General features: G+C 38.4%; 1 protein-coding gene across 5 annotated transcripts in view; it reads left to right on the top strand.

Annotated features, from left to right (window-relative positions):
- CTNNA3 (catenin alpha 3) overlaps positions 1–20,486 on the top strand; it is a 1,903,490-nt gene that overhangs the window by 208,586 nt on the left and 1,674,418 nt on the right. For all 5 annotated transcript variants that reach the window (XM_055274451.2, XM_063637177.1, XM_063637176.1 and 2 more), the window contains one exon: positions 8,087–8,253. In XM_055274451.2, the coding sequence (XP_055130426.1) occupies positions 8,087–8,253 (167 nt within the window). The remainder of the gene's footprint in view (positions 1–8,086; positions 8,254–20,486) is intronic.

Raw genomic sequence — 20,486 nt, 5'->3', positions numbered from 1 at the left:
CTTGTCCTGCTCCAACTTTTACCACTTTTTGCTTCCATACCCAACTTAGCAACATTTTTAGCAACTCATCTTTACTGAATGTCTCTAAAGCATTAAAATTTAGTTTTTAAAGAATTAATAGATTTTTTTACACTTATATTTGATAGGTTTATATAGTTAATAAAACTATATAATTATAATTACAACTCACATGAAAAGATTGGGGAGCAAGCCTTTTCAACTTCTTGATCAACTTCAATTATTGGAAGCAGAAGGTCTTCAGTATATTTTACATACCAGAAAGGAGATATCATTAACATATTGCTGAGAGGAATAAAAAGAGTTTATTAATCTAGAGAGGTGGTTAAGAGGAGGTCTTTTAAGACAGCTTCTACTATATCCTATCTATGATGTTGGGAGATGTTTCTATTACTTTTATAGAAACTAGCCCCATCAAATTTTATGTTTTATAAAACATTTTATATAATTTTACCAACATGGCATATATATACATATGTAACAAACCTGCACGTTGTGCACATGTACCCTAGAACTTAAAGTATAATAATAATAAAAAAACACAGATTAGTTATGTAAAAAATTTTTTTAAATAGAATCAGCCCAATCAAAGTATTTCCCAGCTCATTTTGAGAGTTCCCAGTGGTGCAGAGCCCAGTGACTGGCTGCTCATGTCCATCCATTTTCATTAAATCATTATGCTGGTCTGCTGTTACCTTTACCTGGCTGTCTCTCTTCTCTGATGCATGAATGCTGCTGGTCTTGAAATTGGGAATTCTGCTTTCTCAGAATTTGTTAGAGGGCACTAGGGCAATGTTCAGTCTAAGGCTAATTCTTCCCCACTATTGAGGCAAGACTCTTCTTTGTATTCTATCCAATGTCCCATGAGTTACGAAGTTTTCCAGTCTGGTGGTTGTGAGAGGTGACAGCGTGCTGGCAGTCCTCACAGCCCTCGCTCGCTGTCGGCGCCTCCTCTGCCTGGGCTCCCACTTTGGCAGCACTTGAGGAGCCCTTCAGCCCACTGCTGCGCTGTGAGAGCCCCTTTCTGGGCTGGCCAAGGTGGGAACCGGCTCCCTCAGCTTGCAGGAAGGTGTAGAGGGAGAGGCGTGAGTGGGAACTGGGGCTGCATGCGGCGCTTGCGGGCCAGCTGGAGTTCTGGGTGGGCGTGGGCTTGGCGGGCCCCGCACTCGGAGCAGCCGGCCGGCCCTGCTGGCCCCAGGCAATGAGGGACTTAGCACCCGGGCCAACGGCTGCGGAGGGTGTACTGGGTCCCCCAGCAGTGCCAGCCCACTGGCGCTGCGCTTGATTTCTCGCCAGGCCTTAGCTGCCTTCCTGCGGGGCAGGCCTCGGGACTGCAGCCCGCCATGCCTGAGCCTTCCCCCACCTCCTTGGGCTCCTGTGTGGCCTGAGCCTCCCCGACCAGTGCCACCCCCTGCTCCACGGCGCACAGTCCCATAGACCACCCAAGGGCTGAGGAGTGCGAGCGCACGGCACGGGACTGGCAGGCAGCTCCACCTGCAGCCCCAGTGCAGGATCCACTGGGTGAAGCCAGCTGGGCTCCTGAGTCTGGTGGAGATGTGGAGAACCTTTATGCCTAGCTCAGGGATTGTAAATACACCGATCAGCACTCTGTGTCTAGCTCAGGGTCTGTGAATGCACCAGTCCACACTCCGTATCTAGCTGCTCTGGTGGGGCCTTGGAGAACCTTTATGTCTAGCTCAAGGATTGTAAATACACCAATCGGCACTCTGTATCTGGCTCAAGGTTTGTAAACACATCAATCAGCACCCTGTGTCTAGCTCAGGGTTTGTGAGTGCACCAATTGACACTGTATCTAGCTGCTCTGGTGGGGCCTTGGAGAACCTTTATGTCTAGCTCAAGGATTGTAAATACACCAGTTGGCACTCTGTATCTAGCTCAAGGTTTGTAAACACACCAATCAGCACCCTGTGTCTAGCTCAGGGTTTGTAAGTGCACCAGTCGACACTCTGTATCTAGCTGCTCTGGTGGGGCCTTGGAGAACCTTTGTGTCCATACTCTGTATCTAACTGATCTGATGGGGACGTGGAGAATCTTTCTGTCTAGCTCAGGGATTGTAAACACACCAATCAGCACCCTGTGTCTAGCTCAGGGTCTGTGAATGCACCAATCGACACTCTGTATCTAGCTGCTCTGGTGGGCCTTGGAGAACCTTTGTGTCTATACTCTGTATCTGACTGATCTGATGGGGACATGGAGAACCTTTATGTCTAGCTCAGGGATTGTAAATGCACCAATAAGCGCCCTGGCAAAACAGACCACTGGGCTCTACCAATCAGCAGGACATGGGTGGGGCCAGATAAGAGAATAAAAGCAGGCTGCCCGAGCCAGCAGTGGCAACCCGCTCGGGTTCCCTTCCACACTGTGGAAGCTTTGTTCTTTCACTCTTTGCAATAAATCTTGCTACTGCTCACTCTTTGGGTCCACACTGCTTTTATGAGCTGTAACACTCACTGCGAAGGTCTGCAGCTTCACTCCTGAAGCCAGCGAGACCACGAGCCCACCAGGAGGAACGAACAACTCCAGACGTGCCGCCTTAAGAGCCGTAACACCCACTGCGAAGGTCTGCAGCTTCGCTCCTGAGCCAGCCAGACCACAAACCTACCAGAAGGAAGAAACTCCGAACACATCCGAACATCAGAAGGAATGAACAACTCCAGACGCGCCACCTTAAGAGCTGTAACACTCACCGTGAGGGTCCGCGGCTTCATTCTTGAAGTTAGTGAGACCAAGAACCCACCAATTCCGGACACAGTTGGACAAGCATTATTTCTAGTCCTGTGTGAGTGGCAAGCACAGTTACCTCAAATCCTTTTGGGTGGCTCTTTCCCTAGCCTTGGGTGGTTTCCTCCAGTATATGTGTTGATCAGTATTCAGCTGAATACTCAAGAGGGAGCGTGTGCAGATTATCAGTGTTCTTTCTCTGTATATCTCTTCCCTTTATCATTCTCTATTCTGTTTTATACTTTTACTGCCTTGATCTCCCACGACTCTCAGTTTTGTCTCCCCAGCTCAGAGAGTTTGCCAGGCTCTGCCTTGGTTTCCCCTTCCTGTATCATGGCCTGGAAAGTCTCTCATGGTGGTAAGCTGGGCTATCAAAGGGCTCATCCTGTTTTTTTGGTCCATTTCTCAGGGACTACTGTCCTTCATTGCCTAACATCCAGTGCCTTATAACCATTTTTGGATTTATTTGGTTTATTTTTTGGTTTCAGGTAGGAAAGGAATCTGGTCTGTGTTACTCTGCCTTGGCTAGAAGCAAATCATAACTTTTAATAAGACTTTACTGAGTTCGAAGATAATAAAATGGAAGTAAGACATAGCCAATAGTTTACAATAGCAACTATATGCAGCCACATTCCTAGTCTATAACCCTGCCGTAGCACCCAACCTTGGGTCCACACAGCAGTGGCTAGCTTTGCTGCCCTTCCACCTGCCATGATAACGTTTTCTTTTATCATACAAAACATGTTTGCTCCTAGTAGTCAAACTGTCTTGAACATTTTAAAGGAGTGTCTTTACTATTTTTTTTTAACATCTGTGTAAGTTTAGGATCAAATTGAGGTCATCCTCCTCTCTTCCCTGCCAAATAAAATAATTGTCTGCTAAAAAGTTAAATTCAAGCTTCTACCTCTTCAGTTTTCAAATTTGAAATGGCAGTTTCCCAACTAAAAACAAATAAAACCAAACCCTGAATGTTTAGTCTCAGTCTGAGAACCCTATTATATATTGAATCAATGAATATGTACTAATGCATGTTATATGTGTATGACATAAACCTTTTACCATGATGTATTTGTATCACTTGGCCAGATGCATATATTAGAAATCTTTTTTTTTTTTGGAGACAGAGTCTCGCTCTGTTGCCCAGGCTGGAGTGCAGTGGTGCCATCTTGGCTCACTGCAAGCTCCGCCTCCCGGGTTCATGCCATTCTCCATTCTCCTGCCTCAGCCTCCCTAGTAACTGAGACTACAGGCGCCCGCCACCACGCCCGGCTAATTTTTTGTATTTTTAGTAGAGACAGGGTTTCACCTTGTTAGTCAGGATGGTCTTGATCTCCTTGACCTTGTGATCCACCTGCCTCAGCCTCCCAAAGTGCTGGGATTACAGGCATGAGCCACTGCGCCTGGCCTAGAAATCTTAATTGAATAATAAACATAATGTCAAGTAAAAGTTGGGGAAATTTTTTATCTTTAGTACCTGCCCCTTTTCATTTTGGTTATTCTCTTTTTCTTCTGGATATTTTTCTTATACTATGTTTTCTTTGACTTTTAAGTTTATAATCAATATAATCACTTTTAGAAAGTAGAATTATACTTTTAAATGCAGCAAAGGAACTTGTAAAATAACCATATAGGAAGCTTTATAAAATAAAAAATATTTTGTAATATGTGTATTTGGCCAACAATTTTTTTTGTACTTCTGGAGTTTATTTGATCATATAAAAAGTTTATAGGCCAGATTTTTGTATATTCAGAAATTTTCATGTCTTCCACTTACATAGGTGTGTAAAAGTTACCTCTATAGATATTTGTAGGCTATATACTCTAGTACCTTATTTTAGCAGGCATTTCATAACTGATTTTTTTTAACGACCAAAAAAATCCAGTTTTTAGAAAAGGAACTAAATGGACTCAGTAGAAAGAAGTTTTCTAAACCTAGTTCTTGTGGCATTTTCAAGACCTTTAGTAAATTATTTTTATGTATAGAGTGGGATTTCTTGAAGAAAAAATGTAGTTATTTTTATTTGTATGTATTTTAAAAGTGAAATTTCCTATTCAGCAAACTTCAAAGTAAAAGCATTATAAGCAAGATTGGGAATGATATTTCAAAAGAGTAGACTCTCCACATGTAGACTTTATAAAACATAGATGCTAATATTCTAGATGGAAAGGAAACTTGTACCTTTTTTTTCTATTTAATTAGGAAAATAACCATTTTCTCCTGTCAGAAATCAATATGACAGTGAACTGGCTAAATTCTGTAAACCAGCTGTCATTATCAATACCTTATCAATAGTTGGAACATGTTTCTTTTACCCAGAACATTCCTTTGTATATCTTCTGACACCTCAGGCAGAGGTAGGTCCTCCTCTGTGTCTCTTAGTACTTTGTACAGGCCTGTACCAGAAACCTGTATCAGTGTTTGTTGACTTTCACTTGAATCTGAACTTCTTGGGCTGCAAAAAAACTGTTTCATACTGATATCTATATCCTGGATACCTAGGATACAGCTGTTTTATAGAGGGAACAACAAATGTTTATCAAAGAAAAGTTGAATAATGTTCATTCACATATTCATTTGGCAGTATATAGTCAATGTATTGAATATATGCAACAGAGTAGGCACTCTTTTAGATCCTGGAAATGCTGTGGTGACCACTGCCAATGCAGCTCTTGCACTTACTAGTTTTATGATCCAGAAGAAAAGACAGGTTTTGATACAATTTGTCATAATAAATTATGATGAAGGTTATGCTAGAAAGCATAGAATCTTATTGCAAGACCTATCTTGGTAATGGGGGGTCAAAGCTTCCCATAGGAAGTGATGTTTAACTTAGGACCAGAGTGTGGGCTGAAACCAGCTGAAAAGGATTAGGAATACTGGGGAAATTAGGGATAAGTCCAGCAATAAGAATTTAAGTGTAGCATCTTTATTAATATATTTTGGGAGTGACTTTTCTCCTCCCAACAGAGCTACCTGACTGGCTCTTAATATTCCTTTAACAAAGACAAGAATATAATAATTGTTTAAATGATCTCTTTCTGAATATGGCTCTCCAGCCAGTTGTTTAACATTCTAACATTTTTAGAGTCAAAAATACGTATTTTTTGATATATATTTAGTTTTAGTATGTGAAGTCAAAGACAGTATTCTAAAAAGGCTATTACAACTTTCCAACTCAGAATCACAGCAAGAAAAAATTAATCTTTTTTTGCGGGCATTCATCTGCTCTCTAAATTTTTGAGGTCAGTTTAACTTTTCACAATCTCATAGCAGCAATTCTGACTTGCAGAGAAGCACATGAAAATCATCCACTTATTGGTATTAAAAATTTACCATCTGTATTAGAAATTTCCCACAAAATAACAGTTAATCTTTGTTGAGTGCTTTCTATGTTTAAATACTGTGCTAAATATATTATATGAACTATCTCATCTAAGCATCCAAGAAACACTGTAAGATAAGTCATATTTTTACCCCTTTCCTATAGATAAGGACATTGAAGGCATTTACTGTCCAAGTTCCCAGAACTAGAGGGGGAATATAAGAATTTGATCTCAGAAGTGTCTAGAGTCCTAGTTCCTAACTTGGTATTGCTAAAGAGATCTAAATGAGACATACTAACATGTTGAGACAGTCTCAGACCCTCCTCACAAGTTTTGTCTATTATAAGAAACAGTATTCTTTATTTTATTTAATAAAATAACTGACTCAATTTTCTTTATGTTAAGGTTCATGAGTCAATGAAAACTAAAATATTTATGGATGCAATCCATAAATGGATAAGACAGACCCTTTTGTATATTTTTGATGGGATGACTATATTTTGGAGAATTTTGGGGCAATATATAACAAAACTTAAAATTCATTTGCCCCTTGACTCAGGAATTATACTTTTAGCAATTTATCCTAAAGCTAAACTTGTTCATGCATGTAAAGATGTATGTCCTGGGCGTTCTTTATAGTATTATATAAAATAGGAAAAAGTTGGAAATGACTTATGTTTTCAATAGGGGCCTGGTAAAATAAGTTACAGTGTATCAATGAACTATAACTTATGTACTCTTATTTAATACTCATAAAATAGTAGGTATTGTTATTTTATATTATTAAAAAAAGAAGAAAACGAAGAGTAATGATGTTAAGTGACTTGATTAAGATACTAGGACAGAGACATTGAAGCAGTCTGGCTCCAGAGTACACATTGTTAATTACTGTGCTATATTGCCTCCTGGTCATCTGTTTCCCAGTATGAAAGGAAAATAAATTGATAAGCAAAAAGAAGAAATTATAGAAAATCTCTCTAGTAGGATACTACTTGTTAAAGGCTCTAGATTTCTATCTTTTCTTCTTATAACATATAAAAAATATATAAAATATATATATGTATCTATATATACTTATACACATAAATCATACATTCATGGAAAACTTTCTGGACAGATATACAAGAGCTGAATAGTTGGTGCTTTGGGGGATTAGTTTGGAGGCTTTTAAAATTTTTACTTGATGTTCTTTAGTGTAGTAAATTATTTAAAAGTAATGGACACATATTATAGTACTTTTATAATAAAAACAAGTTTAGATTTAAAAACTTAAAAAATAGTGGATTGTGGTAATTACCAATTATGTTATTGGATGAGAGTAAAGAGAGATTTTTATTAAATATTTTCATTTTATACCCTTTTGAACTGGGAACTTAAAACAATGAAAGAATACATATTTCTTTTATAATAAAATATATTTTAAATGAAAAGGCATTAAAAATAGTGGACACAATATTCTCTAACAATTATGCACTATGAAGTACGATTTCTGTGACTAAATTTAGGATATAGTTTACTCATTATATTGATAGTTTAGAATAAATTTGCCTATGTTAAACTTTTATCAGAGAGCTGCGGTCTTATTATCTTAAAGACTACCTCTTTTCTAACATCCATTGAGTTGGAAAGTAACTCAATAAAGATTTACCTTGTTTTTATAAGCAGGATTGTTTATGATTGAAGCTTTAGTAATGAAACCTTTTACAAGAAACGAGATTCAGCAAATGCAGAAGTTGACAGCAATTTTACTAGATGTTCCTAGTCAGTTGAGCACAACTTTCTTGCAGGAAAATGAAATCATGCTTCTAAATTCCAAAATATTTGTGAAAAACAAATGTTAATTTGAAACTGCATTGTTTATTGAGAGAGAAAATTGTCAACTGACAATATTTTTATATTATGCTTAGTCTTGGAATTTACTTGGAATTAGGTTAGCTGATAAATTCTGAAATAGGCATAGTTGAAACTTAAAGTGTAACTTATTTGGGGTTGTATTTTTCAGGTGAAGCTCTGAAAGTATCAGCTGAGAGATTTACAGATGACCCCTGTTTTCTCCCAAAAAGGGAGGCTGTGGTTCAAGCTGCCCGTGCCTTGCTGGCTGCAGTGACAAGACTCCTTATCCTTGCGGACATGATTGATGTCGTGTGCCTCTTGCAACATGTGTCAGCTGTAAGTAAAAGATGGCTTAGTTTACCTTGGCATTGTCTTCACTTCTAATTTCATTCTCTGAACCTGGCATCTATCCTAGTGCATCTTGGCTTCACTCTCATTTCTTAACATCACCCCTTCAGAAGCAGACTAGACTGGGTTGTGAAGACTAATGTATACCTCAAAATAAGGAAGCCAGAGTTAGTTCTAAAGCCAATGGGAAATTAAACAGAAGATGGCTTGCTTATAAGGAAATGGCTAGGAAAAGTTCTAGACTTTTGATCATTTAAATAACTATGCTCTCTATAAATAAATAACAATTATATAGATAATATAATAAACATATGAGTATAAATAACTTGAGAAATAGAAACCTTAAAGTTTAAGACATTTGGAAATTTATCCTGGTTTGTAAATGAATTCTACTTTGCCATGTCCTCTTGATTCAGGATAAAGAGTGCATGTTTACAGGTAGTCTGTGATGTCTGTAGTAATCCATTAGGAAAATGTAGACATGTATTTAATATGAGTAAATCATGTATATTAACTAGGAGGATATAAAGTTAGCAAGATATCCTGAATGCTTTATTTTGTCAGACAAACCCACTTAGCACATTTTTAGTAGAAAGAGAATTTTATTAAAGCCTGTTTTCAGAGTTTGACCCAATCATTAGTAGTGTTCAGATGAAAAGGTTGCAAAGAACTCTTTTTATATCTGTTGTATTTTCTGCTTGAAATAGGACCCTTATACTCTGTCTATAAATACATCTGCATTTTCATAAAGTATCTGTGATTTTAATATAACTACTCTATTAAGCAAACAATGGTCTTATTTGATTAACCTTCTTGTCAAAATCATTTTCTCTAACTGCTAAGCTAAACCTTTCTTTGCATATTTCTTTTCCTTTTCTTTCTTTCTTTCTCTCTCTCTCTCTCTTTCTTTTCTTTCTTTTTTTTTTGAGACACAGTCTTGCACTGTCACCCGGGTTGGAGTGCAATGGTGATCTCGGCTCACTGCAATCTCTGCCTTCTGGGTTCATACAATTCTCCGGCCTTAGCCTCCCGAATAGCTGGGATTATAGGCACACACCACCATGCCTGGCTATTTTTTTGTATTATTTATTTTTAGTAGAGATGGGGTTTCACTATGTTGGCCAGGCTGGTCTCGAACTCTTGACCTTGTGATCCTCCCACCTTGGCTCCCACAGTGCTGGGATTACAGGTGTGAGCCAATGCGCCCGGCCACATCTTTCTTGTATTCACTATTGCTTATTTTAATGCTAGAGTGACCCTCTCTGTGTACTTTCATTTTTTTCTTTTGATAGTTTTATTACTGTAAAAACAGCAATTCAATACTTTTTTTTTTTTTTTTTTTAGTTTAAGTAGCTTTTTAGGAAAGGGAGTTGCTCTCATCACCAGCAGCTGTTTACTAGAAGATTTGTAGGTGATATAATTGAGCAAAGGTTTCTGTTACTTGCTTCTTGGTTTGTTGAGTAACCATAGACAAATTACTGAACTGATAGTTTTATTACAGTAAAAAGAGCAATTCAATCTTTTTTTTTTTTAGTTTAAGTAGCTTTTTAGGAAAGGGAATTATTCTCATCACCAGCAGCTGTTTACTAGTGGATTTGTAGGTGACATAATTGAGCAAAGGTTTCTGTTACTTGCTTCTTGGTTTGTTTAATAACCACAAATTACTGAACATTTCTGAGATTCATTTGTCTGATATTTGAATACAGACACTAACAAATGCTGTAAGCAAGAAATGGGTACAAAAGATTAAGTGGCAGGTAATTCCTAGTTCCAATGACCCAATAATTCCTGTTTTAGTCTCTAGATTTGTTGAGATAGGACAGAATGCAGGGCTTTTGTAAGGTGAAAACTACCACCTTCATAACCAATTAGGAGGTAACTGTATATAAAGAATAAAACCACCTTCACTACCATTTTAACTGAGTGTCCACTAGGAGGTAGGCACAGAGGTAGGTAATTCACATACATCATACCATGCAAATGAAGCAGGATGGCATTGTAGATCAAACAAAAGCAAAGTACCTCTTGCAGTAAAAATTATAGGTAATATTTATTGGGTTTTTATAATGTGCCAAGCACTGTGCTGGATTATTTCCTTTAATTCAATTCTTACAACAGCCCTATGATCATGATTTCTATTTAACAAATGAGAAAGCTGAGGCACATTGAATTTAAGTAACTTGCTCAAGGCCACAGGAAAGAATTAAAACTTTTGGAACTTACTACTCTAATGGTTAGAACAGCTTTAACTACAAATAGCTTTTAAAAGTTTAGGCAAATTCATGGACCTATAACCAGTTATTAAAGTAAGTTAGATATACCAGAAGGTGTTTTAAATTCTAACCATCCTCTGTCACACTTGGTGCCTCGTTAGAGCCTGAATTTCAACTGGATTATATGTCACATATAAGTATGTATAGTAAAACAATGATATGTTATGAAAAAGGAAGTGGCATCTTATCAAAGAGAAGGGAACATCTTTTGTGGTAAATTGTGATAGTTTTTCATGGTTTCATCCTCATGAAAAGTTTATATATGAATCATATTATCAGCTCAATTCTTTCAAGACTTCATGTAGAATGAAGAACACTAAATTGTTTTTGAGGTCATCAGGATTAGAATTATTTAGCCCAACATTTTCCCGAAAGTATTCTGTAGAGCATGTCTTGAAAATATGGAACAGGAAAAAAGTTGTTTCTTTTTGTAATGATCAATGCTGCACACAGAAATTCCCATGAATGTTTTGATGCACATTAGTGCATTAAAATTGTTGAGAAATATTTCCACGAAGAAGCCTGTTTAACTCTGCTTAACTCAGAATTTCCCAAATGTTTTTGACCCCAGAACTCTTCCATAGTATATTAATCCTGGAACTTTCTGAAACCATACTTTGGGAAATATCAGTTTGGAATTTTTCTAATAATGTTTATGACAATATTAGCTTCTACTTGGAATCAAAAGAATCATAGTGGAGAAAATTCAGTGCCCTTACAGTTTAATATTTTACCTGAGATAGACTCTCTGATAATATGCAACATATGCAACTGCCTAACAATAGATGATCACTAACAATGATAACAATCTCAATTTTCTGAGACAGTGAAGCTGATTTTGGACATTTCTAATTGTTGGAGACAAATTTCTCAAACTGAGCTTAAAACTGCCTCCCTGCTATTTCAAACAGTGCATCTAGTTTTGCTTTCTGGAGCAACACAGAATCAAGGCAATAGAAAAGGCTCTTTTCAAATAACTGATGATTACTCTTAGGACTTACCTATGTCTCCCCTTTTCTAGGCTAAAAATTTTTTGACTTTTAGATGTTCCTTATATGGTAGTTTTAGACCACTCTAAATACCACGGAATTTCTATATATTTTTCAAATTGGCCTACATTTCTTTGTATGACTTTTAGTTTCCTGCTGAAATTTTCAGTCTTTATTTTGATCTACTCGACATGGTGAGCAGAACTGTCTGATCTTCACGGTTTGAGAACTCCAGTGTTTGGACTCCTTGGGTGCCTGCTTCTGCTATCATTTTCCTTGCTTTTACTCATGGTGTCTTGTCTTATAATGTGAATGGCTATTTTTGATTGGATACTGAACATCACCTCTTCTGAAACCCATTTCAGGAAATTTCTCACTGCCTTATTAGCTCTTTGATGTTTTTAAGATGAATTGTTTTATCATCAAACCTTATTTGTTTCCTTCAGCAGAGGATCAGACTGAATTTCTAATTTGCCATTACAAGAAATAGAAGTCCCCCAAATCATCTCTGTAAATCCTTTTCTATGCATTGTAGATTGTAGGTAACTTCCATAAAATGTTGAAATCAATGTCTTGAAATCAAAACAAACTCTCTGATGTGAACATTCCGCGATATAAATGGACAATTACATCCCTGATTTAATGTCTAACATGATCTTACCTATCACAGTAGCATTGTCATGTTGTTGGTTCATATTGATTTTGAAAGCAATTACAACCTCCAACTCTCTGAGCTCAAACTACTCCTAATCCAGGTCTTCCTTCTCTGATACTAGGCTTTTATTAAAATTATGTAAAGGTAGAAGTTACATTTATATTCATTGAACTTTATCTTATTAATTCTAGCTTTTTGTTACAGTCCATCAAGATCCTTTGGCTCTCAATTTTGTCTTCCTTTCCTAACCTGATATCATTTTCAAATTTATTCATGAAAAAATGTTTAATGACATGGAAAACAGTATTATATCTTTCTTTTAGATAATAGCAATCAAATATAAACACGCTTTGATGAGTAAAGTTGTTGAAATGAGCTTCAAGCTTGCTTCATTGGGCTGCTGTATAAACCATGCTTCTTTATTTCATTTTCAAGCACTTCTTTATTTTATTTTATTATTATACTTTAGGTTTTAGGGTACATGTGCACAATGTGCAGGTTTGTTACATATGTATCCATGTGCCGTGTTGGTTTGCTGCACCCATTAACTCGTCATTTAGCATTAGGTATATCTCCTAATGCTGTCCCTCCCCCCTCCCCCGAACCCACAACAGTCCCTGGAGTATGATGTTCCCCTTCCTGTGTCCATGAGTTCTCATTGTTCAATTCCCACCTATGAGTGAGAACATGCAGTGTTTGGTTTTTTGTCCTTGCGATAGTTTACTGAGAATGATGTTTTCCAGTTTCATCTATGTCCCTACAAAGGACATGAACTCATCATTTTTTATGGCTGCATAGTATTCCATGGTGTATATGTGCCACATTTTCTTAATCCAGTCTATCGTTGTTGGATATTTGGGTTGGTTCCAAGTCTTTGCTATTGTGAATAGTGCCGCAATAAACATACATGTGCATGTGTCTTTATAGCAGCATGATTTATAGTCCTTTGGGTATACACCCAGTGATGGGATGGCTGGGTCAAATGGTATTTCTAGTTCTAGATCCCCGAGGAATCGTCACACTGACTTCCACAATGGTTGAACTAGTTTACAGTCCCACCAACAGTGTAAAAGTGTTCCTATTTCTCCATATCCTCTCCAGCACCTGCTGTTTCCTGACTTTTTAATGATGGCCATTCTAACTGGTGTGAGGTGGTATCTCATTGTGGTTTTGATTTGCATTTCTCTGATGGCCAGTGATGATGAGCACTTTTGCATGTGTTTTTTGGCTGCATAAATGTCTTCTTTTGAGAAGTGCCTGTTCATGTCCTTCGCCCACTTTTTGATGGGGTTGTTTGTTTTTTCCTTGTAAATTTGTTTGAGTTCATTGTAGATTCTGGATATTAGCCCCTTCTCAGATGAGTAGGTTGCAAAAATTTTCTCCCATTCTGTAGGTTTCCTGTTCTCTCCGATGGTAGTTTCTTTTGCTGTGCAGAAGCTCTTTAGTTTAATTAGATCCCATTTGTCAATTTTGGCTTTTGTTGCCGTTGCTTTTGGTGTTTTAGACATGAAGTCTTTGCCTGTGCCTATGTCCTGAATGGTATTGCCTAGGCTTTCTTCTAGGGTTTTTATGGTTTTAGGTCTAACATGTAAGTCTTTAATCCATCCTGAATTAATTTTTGTATAAGGTGTAAGGAAGGGATCCAGTTTCAGCTTTCTAATATGGCTAGCCAGTTTTCCCAGCACCATTTATTAAATAGGGAATCCTTTCCCCATTGCTTGTTTTTGTCAGGTTTGTCAAAGATCAGATAGTTGTAGATATGCGGCATTATTTCTGAGGGCTCTGTTCTGTTCCATTGATCTATGTCTCTGTTGTGGTACCAGTACCATGCTGTTTTGGTTACTGTAGCCTTGTAGTGTAGTTTGAAGTGAGGTAGTGTGATGCCTCCAGCTTTGTTCTTTTGGCTTAGGAATGACTTGGTGATGCAGGCTCTTTTTTGGTTCCATATGAACTTTAAAGTAGTTTTTTCCAATTCTGTGAAGAAAGTCATTGGTAGCTTGATGGGGATGGCATTGAATCTATAAATTACCTTGGGCAGTATGGCCATTTTCACGATATTGATTCTTCCAACCCATGAGCATGGAATGTTCTTCCATTTGTTTGTATCCTCTTTTATTTCATTGAGCAGTGGTTTGTAGTTCTCCTTGAAGAGGTCCTTCACATCCCTTGTAAGTTGGATTCCTAGATATTTTATTCTCTTTGAAGCAATTGTGAATGGGAGTTCACTCATGATTTGGCTCTCTGTTTGTCTGTGATTGGTGTACAAGAATGCTTGTGATTTTTGTACATTGATTTTGTATCCTGAGACTTTGCTAAAGTTGCTAATCAGCTTAAGGAGATTTTGGGCTGAGACAATGGAGTTTTCTAGATATACAATCATGTCATCTGCAAATAGGGACAATTTGACTTCCTCTTTTCCTAATTGAATACCCTGTATTTCCTTCTCCTGCTTGATTGCCCTGGCCAGAACTTCCAGCACTATATTGAATAGGAGTGGTGAGAGAGGGCATCCCTGTCTTGTGCCTGTTTTCCAAGGGAATGCTTCCAGTTTTTGCCCATTCAGTATGATATTGGCTGTGGGTTTGTCATAGATAGCTCTTATTATTTTGAGATACGTCCCATCAATAGCTAATTTATTGAGAGTTTTTAGCATGAAGGGTTGTTGAATTTTGTCAAAGGCCTTTTCTGCATCTATTGAGATAATCATGTGGTTTTTGTCTTTGGTTCTGTTTATATGCTGGATTACATTTATTGATTTGCTTATGTTGAACCAGCCTTGCATCCCAGGGATGAAGCCCACTTGATCATGGTGGATAAGCTTTTTGATGTGTTGCTGGATTCGGTTTGCCAGTATTTTATTGAGGATTTTTGCATCAATGTTCATCAAGGATATTGGTCTGAAATTCTCTTTTTTGGTTATGTCTCTGCCAGGCTTTGGTATCAGGATGATGCTGGCCTCATAAAATGTGTTAGGGAGGATTCCCTCTTTTTCTATCGATTGGAATAGTTTCAGAAGGAATGGTACCAGTTCCTCCTTGTATCTCTGGTAGAATTCGGCTGTGAATCCATCAGGTCCTGGACTCTTTTTGGTTGGTAAGCTATTGATTATTGCCACAATTTCAGAGCCTGTGATTGGTCTATTCAGAGATTCAACTTCTTCCTGGTTTAGTCTTGGGAGGGTGTATTTGTGGAGGAATTTATCCATTTCTTCTAGATTTTCTAGTTTATTTGCATAGAGGTGTTTGTAGTATTCTCTGATGGTAGATTGTATTTCTGTGGGATCAGTGGTGATAACCCCTTTTTCATTTTTGATTGCATCTATTTGATTCTTCTCTCTTTTCTTCTTTATTAGTCTTGCTAACGGTCTATCAATTTTGTTGATCTTTTCAAAAAACCAGCTCCTGGATTCATTAATTTTTTGAAGGGTTTTTTGTGTCTCTATTTCCTTCAGTTCTGCTCTGATTTTAGTTATTTCTAGCCTTCTGCTAGCTTTTGAATGTGTTTGCTCTTGCTTTTCTAGTTCTTTTAATTGTGATGTTAGGGTGTCAATTTTAGATCTTTCCCGCTTGCTCTTGTGGGCATTTAGTGCTATAAATTTCCCTCTACACACTGCTTTGAATGTGTCCCAGAGATTCTGGTATGTTGTGTCTTTGTTCTCGTTGGTTTCAAAGAACATCTTTATTTCTGCCTTTATTTCATTATGTGCCCAATAGTCATTCAGGAGCAGGTTGTTCAGTTTCCATATAGTTGAGTGGTTTTGAGTGAGTTTCTTAATCCTGAGTTCTAGTTTGATTGCACTGTGGTCTGAGAGACAGTTTGTTATAATTTCTGTTCTTTTACATTTGCTGAGGAGAGCTTTACTTCCAACTATGTGGTCAATTTTGGAATAGGTGTGGTGTGGTGCTGAAAAAAATGTATATTCTGTTGATTTGGGGTAGAGAGTTCTGTAGATGTCTATTAGGTCCACTTTGTGCAGAGGTGAGTTCAATTCCTGGATATCCTTGTTAACTTTCTGTCTTGTTGATCTGTCTAATGTTGACAGTGGGGTGTTAAAATCTCCCATTATTATTGTGTGGGAGTTTAAGTCCCTTTGTAGGTCACTCAGGACTTGCTTTATGAATCTGGGTGCTCCTGTGTTGGATGCATATATATTTAGGATAGTTAGCTCTTCTTGTTGAATTGATCCCTTTACCATTATGTAATGGCCTTCTTTGTCTCTTTTGATCTTTGTTGGTTTAAAGTGTATTTTATCAGAGAGTAAGATTGCAACCCCTGCCTTTTTTTGTTTTCCATTTGCTTGATAGATCTTCCTCCATCCCTTTATTTTGAGTCTGTGTGTCTCTGCACGTGAGATGTGTTTCCTGAATACAGCACACTGATGGGTCTTGACTCCTTATCCAGTTTGCCAGTCTGTGTCTTAATTGGAGCATTTACCCCATTTACATTTAAAGTTAATATTGTTATGTGTGAATTTGATCCTGTCATTATGATGTTAGTTGGTTATTTTGCTCGTTAGTTGATGCAGTTTCTTCCTAGCCTCGATGGTCTTTAGAATTTGGCATGTTTTTGCAGGGGCTGGTACCGGTTGTTCCTTTCCATGTTTAGTGCTCCCTTCAGGAGCTCTTTTAGAGCAGGCCTGGTGGTGACAAAATCACTCAGCATTTGCTTGTCTGTAAAGTATTTTATTTCTCCTTCACTTATGAAGCTTAGTTTGGCTGGATATGAAATTCTGGGTTGAAAATTCTTTTCTTTAAGAATGTTGAATATTGGCCCCCACTCTCTTCTGGCTTGTAGAGTTTCTGCCAAGAGATCAGCTGTTAGTCTGATGGGCTTCCCTTTGTGGGTAATCCGACCTTTCTCTCTGGCCGCCCTTAACATTTTTTCCTTCATTTCAACTTTGGTGAATCTGACAATTATGTGTCTTGGAGTTGCTCTTCTCGAGGAGTATCTTTGTGGCGTTCTCTGTATTTCCTGAGTCTGAATGTTGGCCTGCCTTGCTAGATTGGGGAAGTTCTCCTGGATAATATCTTGCAGAGTGTTTTCCAACTTGGTTCCATTCTCCCCATCATTTTCAGGTACACCAATCAGACGTAGGTTTGGTCTTTTCACATAGTCCCAAATTTCTTGGAGGCTTTGTTCATTTCTTTTTATTCTTTTTTCTCTAAACTTCCCTTCTCACTTCATTTCATTCATTTCATCTTCCATCACTGATACCCTTTCTTCCAGTTGATTGCATTGGCTCCCGAGGCTTCTGCAATCTTCGCGTAGTTCTCGAAACTTGGCTTTCAGCTCCATCAGCTCCTTTAAGCCCTTCTCTCCGTTGGTTATTCTAGTTATCCATTCGTCTAATTTTTTTTCGAAGTTTTTAACTTCTTTGCTATTGTTTTGAATTTCCTCCTGTAGCTTGGAGTAGTTTGATCATCTGAAGCCTTCTTCTCTCAACTCGTCAAAGTCATTCTCCATCCAGCTTTGTTCTGTTGCTGGTGAGGAACTGCGTTCCTTTGGAGGAGGAGAGGTGCTCTGCTTTTTAGAGTTTCCAGTTTTTCTGCTCTGTTTTTTCCCCATCTTTGTGGTTTTATTTACTTTTGGTCTTTGATGATGGTGATGTACAGATGGGTTTTTGGTGTGGATGTCCTTTCTGTTTGTTAGTTTTCCTTCTACCAGACAGGACCCTCAGCTGCAGGTCTGTTGGAGTTTGCTAGAGGTCCACTCCTGACCCTGTTTGGCTGAGTGTCAGCAGCGGTGGCTGCAGAACAGCGTATTTTCATGAACCACAAATTCAGCTGTCTGATAGTTCCTCTGGAAGTTTTGTCTCAGAGGAGTACCTGGCTGAGTGAGGTGTCAGTCTGTTCCTACTTGGGGGTGCCTCCCAGTTAGGCTGCTCGGGGGTCAGGGACCCACTTTAGGAGTCAGTCTGCCCGTTCTCAGATCTCCAGCTGCGTGCTGGGAGAACCACTACTCTCTTCAAATCTGTCAGACAGGGACATTTAAGTCTGCAGAGGTTCCTGCTGAATTTTTGTTTGTCTGTGCCCTGCCCCCAGAGGTGGAGCCTACAGAGGCAGGCAGGCCTCCTTGAGCTGTGGTGGGCTCCACCCAGTTCGAGCTTCCTGGCTGCTTTGTTTACCTAAGCAAGCCTGGGGAATGGTGGGCGCCCCTCCCCCAGCCTCGCTGCCGCCTTGCAGTTTGATCTCAGACTGCTGTGCTAGCAATCAGCGAGATTCCATGGGCATAGGACCCTCTGAGACAGGTGCGGGACACAATCTTCTGGTGTGCCGTTTTCCAAGCCTGTTGGAAAAGCGCAGTATTAGGGTGGGACTGACCCAATTTTCCAGGTGCCGTCTGTTACCCCTTTCTTTGACTAGGGAAGGGAACTCCCTGACCCCTTGCGCTTCCCGAGTGAGGCAATGCCTTGCCCTGCTTCGGCTCGCGCACAGTGCGCTGCACCGACTATCCTGCACCCACTGTTTGGCACTCCCTAGTGAGATGAACCCGGTACCTCATATGGAAATGCAGAAATCACCCATCTTCTGTGCCGCTCACTCTGGGAGCTGTAGTTCAAGCACTTCTTGAAAGACCTTCTTGAAATCAAGATATATTGTTTGTGGCATTATGGATTTATCAGTCTAGTAATCCCAGTTATAAAGGAAATGAAGTTAGTTTGGCATGACTTACTTTTTAATGACCCAGTAAGAGTTCTAAGTGACCATTGCTTGCCTGCTTTTATTTCTTTTCTCTTTTGTTCTGACCTTCGTTTTTCAAATTACTTATAATCCGCTTAATTATGATGCAAAACCACTTGTTGCTGGGTTCTTCTTGCTCTTAAGATCTCAATATAATTAGTTTAAACCCTCATTCTGTGTCCTATCAAATATAATGTTCTCCCCCAAATTTCTGCAAATTCCTTGGGAGCTCATATTTTTAGGGTCAACTCTGTCTCCAAGCTTTTGCTTCCACTGAATTATTTTCATTTATAGATTGTATTTCTGTCTCTGTTCTACATTATGTTCACCCAGAATCTGGAGTTGGCCTTTTCCCCTTGCATGAATAGACACACAGATACACACATTCTCCAACCCTACCAGAGTAGGCCAGAATATATGAATATACTAAACCTTACAGAAACTTATGGGAAGACGGTAGGGAGGGATATCTATGTTGCAACAATATGTTCTAAATGGCTTCAATTTGTATGTTCGAAATCTTCAAAATCTTATTGATAGGAACTCCATCTCATTGCCCTTCCACATTTTTTCTCTAGCTACTTTCCCTCAAACTTCTAAATTATGTTCATTGGAATGCAGTAAAGATAGTTATCTCTCTAGCACTTGACTTGGCCCCTGCTTATTTCTTTCCTTAGGATATCGCTACCCACCTTAAATTACTCCTTAAGGTATTTTCTTCAGTATAGGTAGTGCCCTTCCTAAGAAGAATTCTGTAGTCAGCCACCACCCTCCCCAATCCTACCATATAATAATCTATCATAGATTTTTGGTGGGAGGAGGGTATCCACTTTAAAGATATGAATTTCTCCTGGGCACACACTTTTTTTCCCCCAAAACAGAGGACTGCCTTTTTATTTCTTGCCCTTATTTTGCATGTAATGGACCAAGGCCTGCCTTTCTTCTCCTCCCATCTTTACTATTTCATTCAGGCTTCTGGACTTTTTTTTTTTTTTTTTCCCTCCTGACACTTATACAAGTTCCTGCTACATTTTCTGTTTTTGTTCTTTGTTTCATAGCATTAAAGAATTCCTCTGAGCTCACAATTTTTTTTAAGTGGCCTTACTCTTATTTTTCTTCTTATGACTTTTCCTACATAATAGATTTTTTTCAATCCTGTTGAAGTATATTTCCTTTTAGATGTCAGATAAATGAGATGTTACTCTCTTTTAATAGCATGTATCTATATATTTCCTGATTTTGTAAAGCTTTCTTATTTCTATTAAATTATACTCTTTCCACTGAGACTGCCCCAGGAGAAGCAATTACAATAGAACATTTACAAGGACATAGTCCGAGACAACCAACTAGTGTAAACATGGGTCACTGAGCAACCCAAAATGGACGAGTACTGCCAAATTAAATAATCAAGGATTCCTGACATGGCACTTTTAAACGTGTTCTTTTGGGGAAAACAGATCCAAATGAAAGGTAATAGGGGACAGAGGAAAAAAATGCTGATATTTCACTACTTCATCAATTGTAGAAACTTGGGAAGGTATTTTGGCTCTATTGTCACCATTGTTTATAAATAATTTTTTATAGGAATTTAAGTTAAAATGTTTATCTCTTTGATACTGTTCAA

Source organism: Symphalangus syndactylus, chromosome 4, assembly GCF_028878055.3.
Source record: "Symphalangus syndactylus isolate Jambi chromosome 4, NHGRI_mSymSyn1-v2.1_pri, whole genome shotgun sequence".
Classification (NCBI taxonomy): Eukaryota; Metazoa; Chordata; class Mammalia; order Primates; family Hylobatidae; genus Symphalangus; species Symphalangus syndactylus.
This window is presented reverse-complemented; position numbering and strand designations above follow the sequence as displayed.